Genomic DNA, 22,152 nt, shown 5'->3' with positions numbered 1-22,152 from the left:
GGATCCATACTGGTCCTGGCAGGGCCATACTGGTTCTGGGAGATCCATACTGGTCGTGGGAGAGTCACACCTGTACTGGGAAAACTGGGAGATCCATACTGGTCCCGGAAGGGTCATACTGGTCCCAGGAGGGTCACACCTGTGCTGGGAGAACTGGGAGACCTACACTGGTAGTGGGAGGGTTGTACTGGTGCCAGGGGATCCATACTGGTACTGGGAGCATCATACAGGTACTGAAGGGGTCACACCCGTACTGGGAGAACTGGGGGATCCATACTGGTCCTGGCAGGGCCATACTGGTCCCGAGGGATCCATACTGGTATTGGGAGGATCATACAGGTACTGAGAGGGCCACACCTGTACTGGGAGAACTGGGACATCCATACTGGTCCTGGCAGGGTCATACTGGTCCTGGGAGAACTGGGGTATCCATACTGGTCCTGGGAGGGTCATACTGGTACTGGGAGATCCATACTGGTCCTGGGAGGGTCACACCTGTACTGGGAGGGTCATACTGGTACTGGGAGAACTGGGGGATCCATACTGGTCTCAGGAGGGTCACTCCTGTACTGTGAGTACTGGGAGATCCATACTGGTCCCGGGAGGGTCATACTGGTCCTGGGGGATACATACTGGTTCTGGGAGAACTGGGGTATCCATACTGGTCCCGGGAGGGTCATACTGGTCCCAGGAGGGTCACACCTGTACTGGGAGAACTGGGGGATCCATACTGGTCCTGGCAGGGTCATACTGGTCCTGGGAGAACTGGGGGATCCATACTGGTCTCAGGAGGGTCATGCCTGTACTGGGAGAACTGGGGGATCCATACACGTACTGGGAGGGTCATACTGGTCCTGGTAGAACTGGGAGATCCATACTGGTCCTGGCAGGGTCATACTGCTACTGGGACAACTGGGGGATCCATACTGGTCATGGGAGGGTCACACCTGTACTGGGAGAACTGGGGGATCCATACTGGTCCCGGGAGGGTCATACTGGTCCTGGGAGAACTGGGGGATCCATACTGGTCCTGCCAGGGTCATACTGGTCCCAGGAGGGTCACACCTGTACTGGGAGAACTGGGGGATCCATACTGGTCCTGGCAGGGTCATACTGCTACTGGGACAACTGGGGGATCCATACTGGTCATGGGAGGGTCACACCTATACTGGGAGAACTGGGAGATCCGTAGATGTACTGGGAGGGTCACACCTGTACTGGGAGATCCATACTGGTCCCGGAGGATCCATACTGGTCCGGGAGATCCCTACCGGTCCTGGGAGACCTGGTCGCTCCCCACTACTCCGGGGGAGCCCATACTGGTCCCAGTCCCCGGGAGCCACTGGGGGGGAGGGGGGGGCGGGGCCGAGGCACCGGTACCGGGGGGGGGGGGGGAACCCCGTGAGGGAGCGGCCCGGGGGGGGAGGGAACCGACGGAGGACAAGCGGTACCGGTAACGCGGGCCCCGGCGGCGGGGTCTCACCTGCGGCGGCGGAGCGGGGCGGAGGCGGCGGCGGGGCCGGGGCCGGGGCCGGGGCCGGGGCGGCGGCGGCGGCGCCCCGGGGATTTCCCAGTAATGCCCGAGGAAAATGGCGGCCACAACAAACCGCCGCCGCCGCCTCCCTCCTGCGCAGGCGCCGCCCCGCCCCCCCGCCCTCCGCCAATCGAAACGCCGGATGCCCTCCCGCTCCCACCAATGAGCGGGGCGGCTCCACCCACTCCGCTCCTCTTCGCCCCGCCCACTCGGCGTCAGCGCGGCGCGCCGGGCCCCGCCCCGCCCGAGGGGGAGGGCGGGGCCTCGGCTGTAGCCACGCCCCCCACTGGGCGCTAAGGGGCGGGGCTTAAGGGAGCCACGCCCCCTCGGCGGGCGAACGCCCCCTCCCGCCCCGGGGGATTAATTACCCCCAATAATTAATTACCCCGATGATTAATTAACCCCCTCGGGGATTAATTACCCCCACATCATTAATTACCCCCACGAATATTAATTAATCCATGAATATTAATCACTCGCCATGAATATTAATCACCCCCGAATATTAACTACACCCCCCCGGGACTAATTAATAGCCCCAGAAAATTAATTATGCCCAGATTAGGATTAATTACCCCCCCGGGATTAATTAATTACCCCCTGAGCATTAATTACTCCCTCAAAATAATTAATTGTCCCCTAATAGAATTACCCTAATAGGAAAAATTAATTGCCCTGAGCATTAATTACCTCCCTGATAATTAATTAATACCCCTTGGGGATTAATTACCCCCCAAGGGCATTAATTACACCCTAATAGGATTAATTAATTACCCCCCATGGGCATTAATTACCCCCTCAGCATGATTAATTACCCCTAATAAGATTAATTACCCCAACAGGATTAATTAATTTCCCCATGGACATTAATTAGCCCCCAGCATAATTAATTACCCCAATAGGATTAATTAAGCCCCCAATAGAATTAATTAATCCCCTAGATTATTAATTACCCCCTGGGGATTAATTACCCTGATAATTAATTACCCCAGATAATTAATTACCCCAATGGGATTAATTAAGCTCCCAAGAAGGCTAATTACCCCCTGGGTATTAATTACTCCCTCCAGATAATTAATTACCCCAGATAATTAATTACCTCCCCAAATAATTAATCACCCCAGGTAATTAATCACCCCAATAAGATTAATAAGCTGTAATAGGATTAATTAGCCCCTAATAGGATTAATTAGCCCCTAATAGGATTAATTAAGTCCCCAGAAGATTTATTAGCCCCAGCAGGGGACTAATTACTCCCTCAGTTAATTAATTAGCCCTCCACTGATTAATTACCCTGTTAATTAATTATTCCTCTGTTAATTACCCCCTCCATTGATTAATTACCCCTCCATTGATTAATTAGCCTCTCCATTGATTACTCCTCCATTAATTAATCACTTGTCTATTGATTAATGACCCCATTAATTAATCACCCAATAATTAATGACCCAATAATTAATGGCCCCCCATTAATTAATGACCCCATTAATTAATGACCCCAGCACGAGCCGCCATTTTCCCTTTATTTAAATGAGGCCCCGCCCCCCGCCCGCCCCAAAGCGGGGGGCGGGGCCGCGGGAGGCCCCGCCCCCCCGGGAGGTGACGTCACTTCTGCTTGGGGGGGGGCCTGGGGAGAGAGGGGCACCTCGGTCACGTGACTGCCCCCAGCGCCCCCCAGTCCATCCCAGTTCCCCCCCAGTCCCTTCCCAGCCTCCTCCCAGTATAACCCAGTCTCCTCCCAGTCTGTCCCAATCCCTTGCGATCCCCTCCCAGTATATCCCAGTTTATCCCGATCCCCTCCCAGTCTGTCCCAGTCCCCTTCCAGTCCCTCCCAATCCCCTCCCAGTCTATCCCACTCCCTCCCAGCATATCCCAATCCCTCCCCAATATATCCCAGTCCCCTCCCAGTCCATCCCAGTCCCCTCCCAGTCCCACCTGTAGACACCCACCACCACGGCGTGGTCCCTCCCAATCCCCTCCCAGTCTGTCCCAGTCCCTCCTAACCCTTCCCAGTCCATCCCAGTCCCTCCCAGTGCCCCCAGTCCCACCTGTAGACGCCCACCACCACGGCGTGGTCCCTCCCAGTCCCCTCCTAACCCCTCCCAGTCCCTCCCAGCCTGTCCCAGTCTGTCCCAGTCCCTCCCAATCCCTCCCAGTCCCACCTGTAGACGCCCACCACCACGGCGTGGTCCCTCCCAGTCCCCTCCTAACCCCTCCCAGTCCCTCCCAGCCTGTCCCAGTCCCTCCCAATCCCCTCCCAGTCCATCCCAGTCCCTCCCAGTGCCCCCAGTCCCACCTGTAGACGCCCACCACCACGGCGTGGTCCCTCCCAGTCCCCTCCTAACCCCTCCCAGTCCCTCCCAGCCTGTCCCAGTCCCTCCCAATCCCCTCCCAGTCCATCCCAGTCCCTCCCAGTGCCCCCAGTCCCACCTGTAGACGCCCACCACCACGGCGTGGTCCCTCTCGTAGGGCTCCAGCGTCAGCTGCTCCTGCGGCTTCATCTGCTCCCCCGTCATCTTCCTCACCTCCCCCGCGAAGACGGCCTCGGGCGCCGCCGTCGAGTCGATGCAGTTCGCCTGCCGCCCGCACTGGGCCTTACTGGGATGGACTGGGCCGGACTGGGCCCCGGCGCCCCGCCCACCACGGCTCCCTACTGCCTCCCAGAGGCCTGTTACTGGGTCGTTCCTGGCTCCCAGTGCTCTGCTACTGGTCTTTACTGGTTCCCAGTTGCCTCTTACTGGCCCTTACCGGCTCCCAGTTGCCTCTTACTGGTTCCCAGTATCCCACTACTGGTCCTTACTGGTACCCAGTATCCCACCACAGCTCCCTACTGCCTCCCAGGGGCCTGTTACTGGGTCACTCCTGGCTCCCAGTGCTCTGTTACTGGTCTTTACTGCTTCCCAGTTGCCTCTTACTGGCCCTTACCGGCTCCCAGTTGCCTCTTACTGGTTCCCAGTATCCCACTACTGGTCCTTACTGGTTCCCAGTATCCCACCACGGCTCCTTACTGGCTCCCAGGGGCCTGTTCCTGGGTCATTCCTGGCTCCCAGTGGCCTTTACTGGTCTTTACTGCTTCCCAGTTGCCTCCTACTGGCTCCTAGTTTTCTCTTACAGGTCCTTACTGGTTCCCAGTATCCCACTACTGGTCCTTACTGGTTCCCAGTATCCCACCATGGGCCTTTACTGCCTCCCAGGGGCCTGTTACTGGGTCGTTCCTGGCTCCCAGTGCTCTGTTACTGGTCTTTACTGCTTCCCAGTTGCCTCTTACTGGCCCTTACCGGCTCCCAGTTGCCTCTTACTGGTTCCCAGTATCCCACTACTGGTCCTTACTGGTTCCCAGTATCCCACCATGGCTCCTTACTGGCTCCCAGGGGCCTGTTCCTGGGTCGTTCCTGGCTCCCAGTGCTCTGCTACTGGTCTTTACTGGTTCCCAGTTGCCTCTTACTGGCCCTTACCGGCTCCCAGTTGCCTCTTACTGGTTCCCAGTATCCCACTACTGGTCCTTACTGGTACCCAGTATCCCACCACGGCTCCCTACTGCCTCCCAGGGGCCTGTTACTGGGTCACTCCTGGCTCCCAGTGCTCTGTTACTGGTCTTTACTGCTTCCCAGTTGCCTCTTACTGGCCCTTACCGGCTCCCAGTTGCCTCTTACTGGTTCCCAGTATCCCACTACTGGTCCTTACTGGTTCCCAGTATCCCACCACGGCTCCTTACTGGCTCCCAGGGGCCTGTTCCTGGGTCATTCCTGGCTCCCAGTGGCCTTTACTGGTCTTTACTGCTTCCCAGTTGCCTCCTACTGGCTCCTAGTTTTCTCTTACAGGTCCTTACTGGTTCCCAGTATCCCACTACTGGTCCTTACTGGTTCCCAGTATCCCACCATGGGCCTTTACTGCCTCCCAGGGGCCTGTTACTGGGTCGTTCCTGGCTCCCAGTGCTCTGTTACTGGTCTTTACTGCTTCCCAGTTGCCTCTTACTGGCCCTTACCGGCTCCCAGTTGCCTCTTACTGGTTCCCAGTATCCCACTACTGGTCCTTACTGGCTCCCAGTATCCCACCACGCGTCTTTACTGGCTCCCAGGGGCCTGTTCCTGGGTCGTTCCTGGCTCCCAGTGCTCTGCTACTGGTCTTTACTGGTTCCCAGTTGCCTCTTACTGGCCTTTACTGGCTCCTAGTTGTCTCTTACTGGTTCCCAGAATCCCACTACTGGTCTTTACTGGTTCCCAGGGCCCCATTACTGGTCCTTACTGGTTCCCACTATCCTGTTACTGGTCCTTACTGGTTCCCACTATCCTGTTACTGGTGCTTACTGCTGCCCAGTGGCCTGTTACTGGTGCTTACTGCTGCCCAGTGGCCTGTTACTGGTGCTTACTGGTTCCCAGTGGCCTGTTAGTGGTCCTTACTGGTTCCCAGTGGCCTGTTAGTGGTTCCCAGTGGCCTGTTACTGGTCCTTACAGCTTCCCAGTGCCCTGCTACTGGTTCCTGTAACCCCGTTATGGCTCAGCGCTGGTTCCCAGCGCCGGGTACTGGTGCGTACTGGTGCATACTGGTTACCTTGATAGAGATGACAAAATGGCCGCCGTTGCGCAGGAAGTTGTGGGCGTTGAGGGCCACGATCCGCGTCTGGTCCGGCTGCGCCACGTCCGCGAAGATGACGTCCACCATGCCTGGGTGGGGGGCACCCCAAAATCAGGGGCACCCCAAAATCCCCCCGGGGGCACCCTGACCCCCCCCCAGCACCCAACAGCACCCACAACCCCCCTGAGATGCCTCCAGGCCTTCTCCCGGCCCCCAAACCCCCCTGAGGACCCCAAAATCTTCTCCTGGACCTTCTCAACACCCCAAGTTCTCCTCGAGGACCCCAACATCACCTCAACACCCATCTTACGTGCCCTCAGCACCCAACAGCACCCAAAAAACTTCCATCAGATGCCTCCAAGCCTTCTCCCAACCTCCAAACCCCCCTGAGGACCCCAAAATCTTCTCCTGGACCTTCTCAACACCCCACATTCTCCTCGAGGACCCCCAACTTCTTCTCCAGGTCCCTCACAGCACCCCCAAACCCACCTGAGATGCCCTCAGCACCCAACAGCACCCAAAAAACTTCCATCAGATGCCTCCAGGCCTTCTCCCAACCTCCAAACCCCCCTGAGGACCCCAAAATCTTCTCCTGGATCTTCTCAACACCCCAAATTCTCCTCGAGGACCCCAACATCACCTCAACACCCATCTTAGGTGCCCTCAGCACCCAACAGCACCCAAAAAAACCCCCCCGAGATGCCTCCAGGCCTTCTCCCAACCTCCAAACCCCCTTGAGGACCCCAAAATCTTCTCCTCGACCTTCTCAACACCCCACATTCTCCTCGAGGACCCCCAACTTCTTCTCCAGGTCCCTCACAGCACCCCCAAACCCACCTGAGATGCCCTCAGCACCCAAAACCCCCCCTGAGATGCCTCCAGGCCTTCTCCCAACCCCCAAACCCCCCCTGAAGACCCCCCAAATCTTCTCCTGGACTTCCTCAAGCCCCCCAAGTTCTTCTCCAGGAGCCCCAAGCCCCCCTGGCCCCGCCCCCCGCCCCGACTGACCAATGAGCATGCGGTATTTGTGGGGGTGCCGGGCGTCCTCGATGACGGGGATGACGTTGGTGCGTTTCTTGGCGACGTTGATGAGGTCACGGCCCGAGCGATGGGAGAATTCCACGGCGTAGACCAGGCCCTCCTGGGGACGGGGAGGTCACCCCACCGCCCAGGGGGACATCGGGGGTCCCCAGGGTGGGGACACCTCCGGGGGCATGGAGCCACCACCCATGAGGACATCCCTGAGGTCCCCAAGGTGGATAAGACCTCCAAGGACATGGAGCCACCACCCATGGGGACGTCGGGGGGTCCCCAAGGTGGGGACACCTCTGGGGACATGGAGCCACCACCCATGGGGACATCCCTGAGGTCCCCAACGTGGGGACACCTCCGGGAGCATGGAGCCACCACCCATGGGGACATCCCTGAGGTCCCCAACGTGGGGACACCTCTGGGGACATGGAGCCACCACCCATGGGGACATCCCTGAGGTCCCCAATGTGGGGACACCTCTGGGGACATGGAGCCACCACCCATGAGGACATCGGGGCGTCCCCAAGGTGGGGGACACCTCTGGGGACATGGAGCCACCACCCATGGGGACATCCCTGAGGTCCCCAAGGTGGATAAGACCTCCAAGGACATGGAGCCACCACCCATGGGGACGTCCCTGAGGTCCCCAAGGTGGAGAAGACCTCCAAAGACATGGAGCCACCACCCATGGGGACGTCCCTAATGGAGATGCCACCTCCAAGCTGTCCCCAAGGGGTTCATGACCCCACGGTGACGTCCCCAAGGGGCTCCCAGTGCCACCCCACGTCCCCTTGTCCCATGGGGACGTCCCCAAATGACCTCAAGGACGTCCCCAAGTAGACGCAGATGCCACCTCCACGTTGTCCCCAAGGCGTTGATGACCTCAAGTCGCGTCCCCTCACCCCAGGACCCCCCGGTGACGTCCCCAAGGGGCTCCCAGTGCCACCCCATGTCCCCTTGTCCCATAGGGACGTCCCCAGATGACCTCAAGGACGTCCCCAAAGGCCCTCAAGGACGTCCCCAAGTAGACGCAGATGCCACCTCCACGTTGTCCCCAAGGAGCTGATGACCTCATCCTCATGTCCCTCACCCCGGGACCCCCCGGTGACGTCCCCAAGGGGCTCCCAGTGCCACCCCACGTCCCCTTGTCCCACGGTGACGTCCCGAAAGGCCCTCAAGGATGTCCCCAAGTAGACGCAGATGCCACCTCCAGGTTGTCCCCAAGGCGTTGATGACCTCAAGTCGCGTCCCCTCACCCCAGGGCCCCATGGTGACGTCCCCAAGGCCGGGGTGGCCCCGCGCCCTTACCGGTCCCACGATGTCGGAGACGTGTGACACCGTTGTCCCCGAGGCGGCGCCCAGGTACAGGACCTTGGTCCCCGGCCGGATGTGGATCTGGTCGATGCCGCCCAAGATGGCCGCCGCCAGCTTGGAGCGGAAGGGGTTCCAGGCGCGGTACTCCACCTTGGTGTCACCGTCCTGGGGACAGGGACACGTGGGGACGTGTCACCCCCCTGCTAGGACACCCCATGGGCACCCACAGCTGCCCAGTGCCACCTCCCAGTGCTCCCAGTATGGAGCTTGAGAAGGTCTTGCTGGGACCTTGAGAAGGTCCTGGTGGTGCCCTCAGCCTTGGTGGCACCACCATGGGGACAGGGACACGTGGGGACGCGTCACCCCCCCCGCTGGGATACCCCATGGGCACCCACAGCTGCCCAGTGCCACCAGTGCCACCTCCCAGTCCTCCCAGTATGGATTTTGAGAAGGTCCTGGTGGGACCTTCAGAAGATCCTGGAGGTGCCCTCAGCCTTGGTGGCACCACCATGGGGACAAGGACACGTGGGGACATGTCACCCCCCCCACTAGGACGTCCTATGGGTGCCTACACCCTCCCAGTGCTACCAGTGCCACCTCCCAGTGCTCCCAGTATGGAGCTTGAGAAGATCCTGGTGGGACCTTGAGAAGGTCCTAGTGGTCTACTCCACTTCTCCCAGTTACCCCCAGCGCCCTCCCAGTGCCACCAATTCCTTTCCAAGTTCCCCCGCATCCCTCCCGGTTCTCTCCCAGTTCTCCCCAGTCCCTCCTCGCCCGCTCCCAGTTCCCCCCACGTCCTTCCCAGTTATCCCTACTCCCCTCCCAGTGCCTCCCAGTCGTCGCCCAGTGCCTCCCAGTATCTCCTGACTTCCCCAATTCCCTCCTAGTGCTTCCTTACACCCTCCCAGTTGCCGCCAGGTCCTTCCCAGTTACCCCCAGTCCCCTCCCAACCGTCTCCCAGTATACCCCAGTATCTCCTGGCCTCCCCTACTTCCCTCCCAGTCCCTCTTTACCCCCTCCCAATTGCCCCCAGTCCCTCCCAGTTACCCCCAGTGCCCTCCCAGTGCTTCCTAACCTCCTCTACTTCCCTCCCAGTGACCCCCAGTCCCCTCCCAGTAGCTCCCAGTCCCTCCCAGTAGCTCCTAACCTTCTCTGCTTCCCTCCCAGTGACTTCCAGTTGCTCTTTACCCTCTCCCAGTGGTTCCCAGTCCCTCCTTACCCCCTCCCCATTGCCCACAGGTCCCTCCCAGTTATCCCCAGTCGCCTCCCAGTGCCTCCCAGTCTTTTCTTACTCCTCCCAATTGCTCCCAGTCCCTCCCAGTTACACCCAGTCCCCTCCCAGTGCCTCCTAACCTGCTCTACTTCTGTCTCAGTCCCTCTTTATCTCCTCCCAGTGGCTCCCAGTCCCTCCCAGTGCCTCCTTACCCCCTCCCAGTCTCTCCTTACCCCCTCCCCATTGCCCACAGGTCCCTCCCAGTGACACCCAGTCCCCTCCCAGTAGCTCCCAGTAGGTCCTAACCTCCTCTACTTCCCTCCCACTCCCTCCTAGTGCCTCCTTACCCCCTCCCAGTGGCTCCCAGTCCCTCCTTACCCCCTCCCCATTGCCCGCAGCTCCCTCCCAGTGACCCCCAGTCCCCTCCCAGTCCCTCCCAGTAGCTCCCAGTACCTCGACGGAGATCCTCTTCTCCCCGTAGACCGACTCCCCCGGCACCAGGTTGCGGGTGACCAGGGCGTCCTCCTTCCCCCGGCAGATGAACACCCCTGCAGCAGGGACCCACGGCTGCCCCACGGCGGCACCCAACACCCCCCAACTGCCCCATGGCACCCCCCAACTGCCCCCCAACTGCCCCATAGCCCCCCCAACTGCCCCCCCCAGTGCCCCATAGCCCCCCCAGTGCCCCTCAACTGCCCCATAGCCCCCCCACCTGCCCCACGGGACCCCCAAATGCCCCCCAGTACCCCATAGCACCCCCCAACTACCCCATGGGACCCCCAAATGCCCCCCCAGGACCCCCAAGTGCCCCCCCAGGACCCCCCAAGTGCCCCCCCAACTGCCCCATAGCCCCCCCAGTGCCCCCCAAGTGCCCCATGGGACCCCCAAGTGCCCCCCCCAGTGCCCCCAAGTGCCCCATAGCCCCCCCCAAATGCCTCCCAACTGCCCCAGGGGACCCCCAAGTGCCCCCCAAGTACCCCCAAGTGCCCCATAGCCCCCCCAGTACCCCCAAGTGCCCCATAGCCCCCCCAAGTGCCCCCCCAGTGCCCCACAGGCCCCCCCAGTGCCCCCCCAGTTGCCCCACCTTCGTGCCGATGGGGCTCCACCGTCACCTTCTTGCCCCCCTTGAAGCCGCCGCGGCCCCCCCGGCCCCCGCCCCTCCCCCCCCGGGGGGGGCCTCCTCGGCCCCGCCCCCCGAAGGCTCCGCCCCCCCGGGAGCCCCCCCGGGGCTGGAAGGAGCCGCCTGTGGGGAGAGGAACTGGGGTTACTGGGGGGCACTGGGAGGGACTGGGAGGGGGACTGGGGTTACTGGGGGGCACTGGGAGGAACTGGGAGGGGGACTGGGGGGCACTGGGAGGGACTGGGGTTACTGGGGGGCACTGGGAGGGGGACTGGGGGGGGACTGGGGTTACTGGGGGGCACTAGGAGGGGGACTGGGGGGGGCTGGGAGGGACTGGGAGGGGTACTGGGGTTACTGGGGGGGGCTGGGAGAGACTGGGAGAGGGACTGGGGTTACTGGGGGGGGGCTGAGAGGAACTGGGAGGGGACTGGGGGCACTGGGAGGGACAGGGAGAGGACTGGAAGGGGACTGGCAGCACTGGAAGGGACTGGGAGGGGGACACTGGGAGCACTGGGAGGGACCGAGAGGGAGACTGGGGTTACTGGGAGGGAGTGGTAAGGAGTGGAAAGAGGACTGGGGGCACTGGGAAGAACTGGGGGGGTGGGAGGAACTGGGGGGGACTGGGGGAGACACTGGGGTCACTGGGAAGGACTGGGAGGGGGACTGGGAGGGACGGGGAGGAGGACCAGGGTTACTGGGAGGGTACTGGGAGCAGGGCTGGGCATACTGGGAGGAACAGGGACAGGAACTGGGGTACTGGGAGGGACTGGGACTGCTCGGAGGGACGCTAGGATAGGAACTGGGCATACTGGGAGAAACTGGGAAGGAAACTTGGGTTACTGGGAGGGACTGGGCTTACTGGGAGAGGCTGGGGAGGGCACTGGAGGGGACTGGGAGTGCTGGGGGAGGCACTGGAGGTGAACTGGGCATACTGGAAGTATACTGGGGGGAGAGTGAGCATGCTGGGGGTGTGGCAAAAAAGTAACTGGGTATACTGGTGGGGAACTGGTCAGGCTGGGGGGGAAACAGGGGAAAACTGGGCAGAGTGGGAAAGAACTGGGGCTCCCAGTACAGGCGGGAGTGGCCTTACTGGGAGCACTGGGAGGGACTGGACTCACCTCGGCCCCCCCGGAAGCCGCCGCGGCCACCGCGCCCCCCCCGGGGGCTGAACCCTGCCAGAAACCAGCATCAGACTGGGGCAACTGGGAGCACTGGGGCAGACTGGGATGGCTGCAGGAGGCTCCCAGTACCTGCCCAGTAACACCCCACAGACTCCCAGTTGCCCCCCACAGGCTCCCAGTGTTCCCAGTTTGGCTTGACCACCCCACACATCCCTCCCGCTCACCCCCCAACTCATCCCAGTTGCTCCCCAGTCTATCCCAGTTACCACCCAGTATCGCCTCATTTTTCGCAGTTACCCCCCACGCCTTCCCAGTCCCCCCCAGTCCCATCCCAGTGCTCCCCAGTCCCCCCCAGTCCCATCCCAGTCACCTCTCAGCACCCCCAATGCCTCCCAGTTACCCCCAGCCCCCCCAGTCCCCTCCCAGGAACCCCCAGTCTCTCCCAGTTACCCAAACAGTCCCCCCCAGTCCTCTCCCAGTTATCCCCCACTCCTCTCCCAATCCACTCCAGTCTTTCCCAGTGCCCCCCAATCCTCTCCCAGTAATCCCCAGTCCCTCCCAGTAACTCCCAGTCCCTCCCCCAGTCCCATCCCAATAACCCCCAATCCTGTCCCAGTAACCCCCAGTCCCTTCAATCCTCTCCCAGTCTCCCTAATCCCTTCCCAGTCCCCCCACTCCCCTCCCAGTTACCCCCAGTCCCCCCCAATCCCTTCCCAGTCCCCCAATCCTCTCTCAATACATCCCAGTCCCTCCCAGTAACCCCCAGTCCCCCCAATCCCCTCCCAGTCCCTCCCAGTAACCCCCAGTCCCCTCCCAGTAACCCCCAGTCCCCCCAATCCCCTTCCAGTAACCCCCAATCCTCTCCCAGTAACCCCCAGTCCCCCCCAATCCTCTCCCAGTAACCTCCAGTCACTCCCAGTAACCCCCAGTCCCCCCAACCCCCTCCCAGTAACACCCAATCTTCTCCCAGTAACCCCCAGTCCCCCTAATCCCTTCCCACTAACCCCCAGTCCCCCCCAATCCCCTCCCAGTAACCCCCAATCCTCTCCCAATCCCTCCCAGTGCCCCCCAATCCCCTCCCAGTAACCCCCAGTCCCTCCCGATCCTGTCCCAGTAACCCCCAGTCCCTCCCAGTAACGCCCAGTCCCTCCCAGTAACGCCCAGTCCCTCCCAGTAACGCCCAGTCCCTCCCAGTAACGCCCAGTCCCTCCCAATCCCCTCCCAGTAACCCCCAGGCCTTTCCAATCCTGTCCCAGTAACCCCCAGTCCCTCCCAGTAACCCCCAGTCCCTCCCGATCCTGTCCCAGTAACCCCCAGTCCCTCCCAGTAACCCCCAGTCCCTCCCGATCCTGTCCCAGTAACCCCCAGTCCCTCCCAGTAACCTCCAGTCCCCCCATACCCTCCCAGTAACCCCCAGTCCCTCCCGATCCTGTCCCAGTAACCCCCAGTCCCTCCCAGTAACCCCCAGTCCCTCCCGATCCTGTCCCAGTAACCCCCAGTCCCTCCCAGTAACCTCCAGTCCCCCCATACCCTCCCAGTAACCCCCAGTCCCTCCCGATCCTGTCCCAGTAACCCCCAGTCCCTCCCAGTAACCCCCAGTCCCTCCCGATCCTGTCCCAGTAACCCCCAGTCCCTCCCAGTAACCTCCAGTCCCCCCCATACCCTCCCAGTCCCCCCCAATCCCCTCCCAGTAACCCCCAATCCCCTCCCAGTGCCTCCCAGTTACCCCAGTCCGCACCTGGCCTCATCCCGCCGCTGCTGCTCCACGCGGGGACGCACGCGCCTCTCCCTCTCTCTCACCCCCGGAACCGGAAGCCCCGCCCGCCGGCCCCGCCCCTTCCCGGGCGCGGCGCACGCGCCTTCCGCCCGCCCGGCGTCACGGCCCCGCCCCAGGCCGGGCGGAAGTGACCGCGGAGGGCGGGAGCGGCAGCGGCTCCCCCGGGTCCTAGCGCCCGCCCGCGGCCCCCGAACAGGACCGGGGGGGGGCCGCGGGATTTGGGGACAGAAATGGGGATTTTGGGGGTCCTAGGGGGGATTTGGGAGGCTCCTGAGGGGGATTTGGGGAGAGAAATGGGGATTTTGGGGGTCCTGGGGGGGATTTGGGGGCTTCTGAGGGGGATTTGGGGAGAGAAATGGGGATTTTGGGGGGGGGCTGGGGGGATTTGGGGACATAAATGGGGATTTGGGGGGTTCTGGGGGGGATTTGGGGAGAGAAATGGGGATTTCGGGGGTCCTGGGGGGGATTTGGGGAGAGAAATGGGGGGTTTGGGGTGTCCTGGGGGGCATTTGGGGGTCCTGAGGGGGATTTGGGGAGAAAAATGCAGATTTTGGAGGTCCTGGGGGGATTTTAGGGGTCCTGGGGGGATTTGGGGGCTCCTGAGGGGGATTTGGGGAGAGAAAGGGGGATTTGGGGGGTCCTGGGGGGGATTTCGGGGCTTCTGAGGGGGATTTGGGGAGAGAAATGGGGATTTGGGGGTCCTGGGGGGATTGGGGGGCTCCTGAGGGGGATTTGGGGACAGAAACGGGGATTTTGGGGGGTTTGGGGTCATTTTGGGGGCTCCTGAGTGGGATTTGGGGACAGAAATGGGGATTTTGGAGGGGCTGGCGGGATTTTAGGGGGTCCGGGAGGATTTGGGGACAGAAATGGGAATTTTGGGGCTCCTGAGGGGGATTTGGGGACAGAATAGGGATTTTGGGGGTCCGGGGGGGGATTTGGGGAGAGAAATGGGGATTTGGGGGTCCTGAGGGAGATTTGGGGAGAAAAATGGGGATTTCGGCGGTCCTGGGTGGGATTTGGGGACAGAATGGGCGTTTTGAGGGTCCTGGGGGGATTTGGGGACAGAAACGGGGATTTTGGGGGTCCGGGGGGGGATTTGGGGACAGAAATGGAGTTTTGGGGGTCCTGAGGGGGATTTGGGGACAGAAATGGGGATTTGGGGGGTCCTGGGGGGGATTTGGGGAGAGAAATGGGGATTTCGGGGGTCCTGGGGGCCTTTTTGGGCCATCTAGGGGGGCCCTGGGGGATATTTTGGGGTTATTTGGGGGGGCTGAGGGGTATTTTAGGGCACGAGGATGCTGCTAACGCCAAATGTGGGGTCCTGGAAGCGTTTTGGGGCCATTTCGGGGCGTTTTGGGGCCGTTTTGGGGTATTTTGGGACAGGGCCCGGGTCCTCCCGCCGCTGGGCGACGCTCAGTCCTCCCACCTCCTCTCTATCGCCGCCGGAGTCCTCCGAGCGCCGGCCCCCGCCCTCCGGCTGAGGCGCTCCACCCGCCGCGTCTCGGTGGTTCCTCCCCTTCGGTTCCTTAAGGGAGAGTGCGTCATTTCCGGCGGCGCGCTGCGTTTCCGCTGCGTCTCGTTGGTTCCGGCGGGAGGGCGGCGGCGGTGAAAGTCACTTTGAGGGGAGTCGGCGGCAGCCGGTGAGGGGGGGAACTGGGAGGGCACTGGGGGGTTACTGGGAGCGCTGGGAGGGCACTGGGGGGGAACTGGGAGGAGTGGGGGGTTACTGGGTGCACTGGGCGGGCACTGGGGGTTACTGGGAGCGCTACGGGGGTTACTGAGGGCACGGGGGGGGAACTGGGAGCACTGGGGGGTTACTGGGGTGTTACGGGGAGCACTGGGGGGGAGCTGGGGGGTTACTGGGAGCACTGGGGGGGAACTGGGCGGGCACTGGGGGTTACTGGGGGGACTGGGAGAGCACTAGGGGTTACTGGGAGCACTGGGGGTTACTGGCAGGACTGGGAGGGCTCTGGAGGGTTACTGGGAGGGTATGGAGGGCTTACTGGGAGCACTGGGGGGGCACTGGGAGCCCCCCCCAACCCTCTCAGCCCCTCCCCTTCCATGGATCCTGCCCCCCCCCCCCCCCCCTTACCGGCCCCTAATTAGGGAGGGGGAGGGGCTAATTAGCCCCATTAATGACCCTCATTAATTGGCCCCCCCATTCGCAGTGGGATTAATTACCCCCCGGGGGGTATTAATTAGTCATTGGGGGGTATTAATTAGTCTTGGGGGGGTGTTATTAGTGCTGGGCGGTGCTTAATTAGTCCTGAGCATTAATTACCCTGTTAATTACCCTATTAATTATCTTATTAATTATCCCCTCATCACCAATGCTGCTTTACCACTGCCTTACGGGGGGGGGGGGGGGGGGATTAATTAGTTGGGGGGGGGGTAATTATTCCCAGGGTGCCTTAGTTAGTCCTGGGGGTTGCTAATTAGTCCTGGGGGCTAATTACCTTGTTAATTAGTTGCTAATTACGCTATTAATTAGCCCCCGGGGTGCCTCCCACCCCCCCTCCATTACCACATCCCCGTTGCCATCGCTCTTCTTACTTTCCATGAGGATTAATTATTTGTTAGAAGTCTTAATTATTGCAGGGGGGGTTAATTATTCTTAAGGGCTTATTAATTAGCTTGAAATAAATTAATTATCCTATTAATTACCCTATTAATTAGCCCCGAGGGTGCCTCCCACCCCAAACTCCCCCTCCATTACCATTGCTCCATTACGATCTCCTTTCTTATGCCTGGTGGGGGGGCTAATTAATCCCGGGGAGGGGCTAATTAATCCCGGGGGGGCTAATTAATCCCGGGGAGGGGCTAATTAATCCCGAGAGGGTATTAATTAATTTGAGAATTATTAATTAGCCTGCTAATTACCCCCCCACGTGCTCTCTTTGCTCCGTTACCATCCGCTTTCTCACTTCTGGAACCCAATTAATTATTTCCAGGGGGGTTAATTAGCCCCGGGGTGGGGGTTAATTAGCCCGGGGGGGTTAATTAGCCCTCGGGGGGGTTAATTAGCCATTAATTAGCCCGTTAATCGCCCCAGCCATGGCGGAGGACATCAAGACCAAGCTGGAGCGCTACAAGACGGCGCCGTTCGACAGCCGCTTCCCCAACCAGAACCAGACCAAGAACTGCTGGCAGAACTACCTGGGTGCGCCCCGCCGTCCCCTCTGTCCCCTCCTGTCCCCTCTGTCCCCTCCCAGCCACCAGGGTCCCCTCCCGGCCCCTCCTGTCCCCTTGTGTCCCCTCCTGGCCACCAGGGTCCCCTCCCGGCCCCTCCTGGCCCCTCCCAGCCACCAGGGTCCCCCTCCTGTCCCTTCCCATCCCCTCCCAGCCACCAGGGTCCCTCTCCTGTCCCTTCCCGTCCCCTCCTGGCCACCAGGGTCCCCTCCTGTCTCCTCTGTCCCCTCCCGTCCCCTCCCGGCCACCAGGGTCCCCTCCTGTCCCCTCCTGTCCCCTTGTGTCCCCTCCCGGCCACCAGGGTCCCCTCCCATCCCCTCCTGTCCCCTCCTGTCCCCTGCCAGCCACCAGGGTCCCCTCCCGTCCCCTCCTGTCCCCTCCTGGCCACCAGGGTCCCCTCCCGTCCCCTCCTGTCCCCTTCTGTCCCCTTTCGGCCACCAGGGTCCCCTCCTGGCCACCAGGGTCCCCTCCTGTCCTCTCCCGGCCACCAGCAGCCCCCCCGTCCCCCTCTGTCCTCCTTGTGTCCCCTACCATCCCCTCCCGGCCACCAAGGTCCCCTTGTGTCCCCTCTTGGTCACCAGGGTCCCCTTGTGTCCCCTTCTGTCCCCTCCCGGCCACCAGCAGCCCCCCTGTCCCTTCCCAACGCCTGTATCCCCTCCTGTTCCCCTCCTGTCTCCTTGTGTCCTCCTCTGTCCCCTGCTGGCCACCAGGGTCCCTTCCTGTCCCTTCCTGTCCCTTCCTGTCCCTTCCTGTCCCTTCCTGTCCCCTCATGTCACCTCTGTCCCCTCCTGGCCACCAGGAGCCCCTCCTGTCCCTTCCCAACGCCTGTATCCCCTCTGCCCCCTCCTGTCCCCCTCTGTCCCCTTGTGTCCCCTCTTGGGCACCAGGGTCCCCTCCTGTGCTCTCTGTCCCTCTCGTGTCCCCTCCTTGACACTAGGGTCCCCTCCTGTCCCCTCTTGGCCACCAGGGTCCCCTCCTGTCCCCTCCTATCCCCTCTGTCCCCTCCCAGCCACCAGCAGCCTTTCTGTCCCCTCCCAACTCCTGCATCCCCTTGTGTCCCCTCCTGGCCACCAGGAGCCTCTCTTGGCCACCAGGGTCCCCTCCTGTCCCTGTCGGTCCCCTCCCTGGCCACCTGTGTCCCCTGACGTCCTCTCTGTCCCCTGCTCAGACGCCAGGGTCCCCTCCTGTCCCCTGATGTCCCCTGACGTCCCCTCTGTCCCCTCCCCAGACGTCGGGGTCCCCTCCTGTCCTCTCTTCCCCTGACGTCCCCTCTGTCCCCTCCCCAGACGTCAGGGTCCCCTCCTGTCCCCTGATGTCCCCTGACGTTCCCTCTGTCCCCTCCCCAGATGTCGGAGTCCCCTTGTGTCCCCTGTGTCCCCTGACGTCCCCTCTGTCCCCTCCCCAGACGTTGGGGTCCCCTTGTGTCCCCTGACGTCCGCTCTGTCCCCTGCTCAGACGCCAGGGTCCCCTTGTGTCCCGTGTCCCCTGACGTCCCCTCTGTCCCCTCCCCAGACGTTGGGGTCCCCTTGTGTCCCCTGACGTCCCCTCTGTCCCCTCCCCAGACGTCGGGGTCCCCTTGTGTCCCCTGACGTCCCCTCTGTCCCCTCCCCAGACGTCGGGGTCCCCTTGTGTCCCCTGACGTCCCCTCTGTCCCCTCCCCAGACGTCGGGGTCCCCTTGTGTCCCCTGACGTCCCCTCTGTCCCCTCCCCAGACGTCGGGGTCCCCTTGTGTCCCCTGACGTCCCCTCTGTCCCCTCCCCAGACATCGGGGTCCCCTTGTGTCCCCTGTGTCCCCTGATGTCCCCTCTGTCCCCTCCCCAGACGTCGGGGTCCCCTCGTGTCCCCTGTGTCCCCTGATGTCCCCTTTGTCCCCTCCCCAGGCGTCGGGGTCCCCTCCTGTCCCCTGATGTCCCCTGACGTCCCCTCTGTCCCCTCCCCAGACGTTGGGGTCCCCTTGTGTCCCCTGACGTCCCTTCTGTCCCCTCCCCAGACGTCGGGGTCCCCTTGTGTCCCCTGACGTCCCTTCTGTCCCCTCCCCAGGCGTCAGGGTCCCCTCTTGTCCCCTCTGTCCCCTGACGTCCCCTCTGTCCCCTCCCCAGACGTCGGGGTCCCCTCCTGTTCCCTCTGTCCCCTGACGTCCCCTCTGTCCCCTCCCCAGACGTCGGGGTCCCCTTGTGTCCCCTGTGTCCCCTCACATCCCCTCTGTCCCCTGCCCAGACGTCGGGGTCCCCTCCTGTCCCCTCTGTCCCCTGATGTCCCCTCTGTCCCCTCCCCAGATGTTGGGGTCCCCTTGTGTCCCCTGACGTCCCCTCTGTCCCCTCCCCAGACTTCCACCGCTGCGAGAAGGCGATGGCGGCCAAGGGGGCGGACGCCGCCCCCTGCCAGTGGTACTACCGCGTCTACAAGTCCCTCTGCCCCACCTCCTGGGTGAGTGCCACCTCCCCGCCACTGCCCTGTCCCCACGGCGTCCCCACGCTGTCCCCATGGTCCTCGGGTCCCCCACGGTGTCCCCATGCTCCTCAGGTCCCTCTCGTGTCCCCCATGGTGTCCCCACGGTCCTCAGGTCCCTCTCAGGTTCTCCTCGGGTCCCCCATGGTGTCCCCATGGTCCTCGGGTCCCCCACAGTGTCCCCATGGTCCTTGGGTCCTCCATGATGTCCCCACAATGTCCCCATGGTCCTCAGGTCCCTCTCGGGTCCCCCATGGCATCCCCATGGTCCTCAGGTCCCCTACAGTGTCCCCAGGGTGTCCCCATGGCCCTCACGGTCCCCACGATGTCCCCATGGTCCTTGGGTTCCTCTCGGTGTCCCCACGGTCCTTGAGTCTCTCTCAGGTCACCCCTGGTGTCCCCATGGGTGTCCCCATGGTCTTTGGGTCCCCCACGGTGTCCCCATGGGTGTCCCCATGGTCCTTGGGTCCCTTCCAGGTCCCCCACGGTGTCCCCATGGTGTCCCCGTGGCCCTCAAGGTCCCCATGGCCCTCAGGGTCCCCATGGTGTCACCATGTCCCTCATGGCATCACTGTGGTCCCTCATGGTGTCACCAAGTCCCTCACGGTGTCCCCCGTGGTGTCACCGTGTCCCCTGTGGTGTCACCGTGGTCCCTGTGCCCCCCGTGGTGTCACCAAATCGCCATGGTGTTATCTACTCCATGATGTCACCGTAGGTCTTGAGTCCTCCATGGTGTCACCACGTCTCCCATGACATCACCGTGTCCCCCGTGGTGTCACCACGTCCCCCCGGCATCACTGCGGTCACCGTGTCCCCCGTGGTGTCCCTATGCTCCTTGTGTCCCCCATGCTGTCACCGTGTTCCCTATGGTGGTACCGCGCCCTCCGCGATGTCACACGTCCCCCGTGGCGTCACCGCCACCCCCGTGATGTCACCGCCCTGGCGTCCCCTCACGCTGTCGCCGTGTCACCCCGCAGGTGACAACGTGGGACGAGTACCGCGCGGAGGGGACCTTCCCTGGCAAGATCTGAGCGTCGCCCGCCTCCCCCCGGGGAGGGGACATCGCTGTCACCCGGGGCGGGGAGGTGACACGGCCATCGCCTGGTGGGGGAGGGGCCACGCGGCTGTCACCGGGGTGGGGGAGGGGACAGCGCCGTCACCGGGGGTGGCGGCACAGCCAATAAAGGGTTAAACTGGTGGTGGGTATGGTTTTTACTCGGGGGGGGGGTGTGACCCAAGGGTGGGGACAGTTGGGTCCCCTCCCGGACGCCCAGGTCCCCTGGGGGGGGGAGGGGACAGATCAGAGACCCCGCCCAAAGCTGGAAGGAGAACGGTTTTATTAATTAAAAGGTGGGGGGAGGGGGATGGGGACAACGTCACCCACCCGGGTCCCCTCCCGGCCACCCGGGTCCCCTCCGGGTGCTCCCTGGGGCCAGAGGCGCTACGGGACCAAGGGGACCCCGGGGAGGGGGAGGGGCAGGATCTGGCCCACGGCGTCCCCAGGGCCCAGCAGGGCGTGGCCCAGGCCCCGCAGCGGCAGCGCTCCCAGCAGCTGGCCTGGGGGAGGACACGGCGTCAGGGTCTCCCCGTCCGTCCCACCTTCTCCCTGTCCATCCCACCGTCTCCCCGTCCGTCCCACCGTCTCCCCATCCGTCCCACCATCTCCCCGTCTGTCCCACCGTCTCCCCGTCCCACCATCTCCCCGTCCCACCATCTCCCCGTCCCACCATCTCCCCATCCCACCATCCATCCTCCCATTTCTTCACCCATAGCTCCTTCTCTCCCTCCTCTTGCATCTCCCTGGCCACCTCCAGTGGTTTCTCCATCCATCTCCAGTGGTTTCTCCATCCATCTGTCCAACCTCAATGGTTTCTCCATCCATACATCCAACCTCAATGGTTTCTCCATCCATCTCCAGTGGTTTCTCCATCCATCTGTCCAACCTCAATGGTTTCTCCATCCATACGTCCAACCTCAATGGTTTCTCCATCCATCTCTGGTGGTTTCTCCATCCGTACATCCAACCTCAATGGTTTCTCCATCCATCTCCGGTGGTTTCTCCATCCATCTGTCCAACCTCAATGGTTTCTCCATCCATCTCCAGTGGTTTCTCCATCCGTACGTCCAACCTCAATGGTTTCTCCATCCATACGTCCAACCTCAGTGGTTTCTCCATCCATCTCCAGTGGTTTCTCCATCCATCTGTCCAACCTCAATGGTTTCTCCATCCATCTCCAGTGGTTTCTCCATCCGTATGTCCAACCTCAATCGTTTCTCCATCCATCTGTCCAACCTCAATGGTTTCTCCATCCATCTGTCCAACCTCAATAGTTCCTCCATCCATCTCCGGTGGTTTCTCCATCCGTACGTCCAACCTCAGTGGTTTCTCCATCCGTACGTCCAACCTCAATGGTTTCTCCATCCGTACGTCCAACCTCAATGGTTTCTCCATCCATCTCCAGTGGTTTCTCCATCGGTCCATCTTCAGTCGTTTCATGATCCATCTTCAAGGGTTTCTCTATATTCATCCATCCATCGTGAATGGTTTCTTCATCCATCCATCTTCAGTGCTTTCTCCATCTCCAGTGGTTTCTCCATCCGTCTCTCTGTCCATCCGTCCATCTCCTACGGTTTCTTCACCCATCTTCAATATGTCCAACCTCAATGGTTTCTCCATCCATCTCCAGTGGTTTCTCCATCCATATGTCCAACCTCAATGGTTTCTCCATCCATACGTCCAACCTCAATGGTTTCTCCATCCATCTCCGGTGGTTTCTCCATCCGTACGTCCAACCTCAGTGGTTTCTCCATCCACCTCCAGTGGTTTCT

General features: G+C 61.8%; 2 protein-coding genes across 2 annotated transcripts; one reads left to right on the top strand and one right to left on the bottom strand.

The window, feature by feature from the left end:
• Positions 1-3,041: 3,041 nt before the first annotated feature.
• On the bottom strand, positions 3,042-13,697 carry FBL (fibrillarin). Its single transcript, XM_082333413.1, has 9 exons — positions 13,648-13,697; positions 11,907-11,960; positions 10,753-10,911; positions 10,122-10,216; positions 8,450-8,620; positions 7,118-7,250; positions 6,086-6,198; positions 3,965-4,110; positions 3,042-3,161 (listed from the first exon to the last, which is right to left on the bottom strand). Exons 1-9 carry the CDS (start codon positions 13,655-13,657, stop codon positions 3,140-3,142), a joined length of 903 nt encoding a protein of 300 aa, XP_082189539.1. The 5' UTR covers positions 13,658-13,697; the 3' UTR covers positions 3,042-3,139.
• Positions 13,698-15,178: 1,481 nt separating this feature from the next.
• On the top strand, positions 15,179-20,458 carry LOC309600813 (cytochrome c oxidase subunit 6B1). Its single transcript, XM_082333426.1, has 4 exons — positions 15,179-15,326; positions 16,739-16,846; positions 19,202-19,302; positions 20,301-20,458. Exons 2-4 carry the CDS (start codon positions 16,741-16,743, stop codon positions 20,352-20,354), a joined length of 261 nt encoding a protein of 86 aa, XP_082189552.1. The 5' UTR covers positions 15,179-15,326; positions 16,739-16,740; the 3' UTR covers positions 20,355-20,458.
• Positions 20,459-22,152: the final 1,694 nt, after the last annotated feature.

Source organism: Platalea leucorodia (assembly GCF_965183815.1).
Source record: "Platalea leucorodia genome assembly, chromosome: 25".
Classification (NCBI taxonomy): Eukaryota; Metazoa; Chordata; class Aves; order Pelecaniformes; family Threskiornithidae; genus Platalea; species Platalea leucorodia.
Note: the sequence above shows the minus strand (reverse complement) of the source record. Positions and strands in the feature narration are given on the sequence as shown.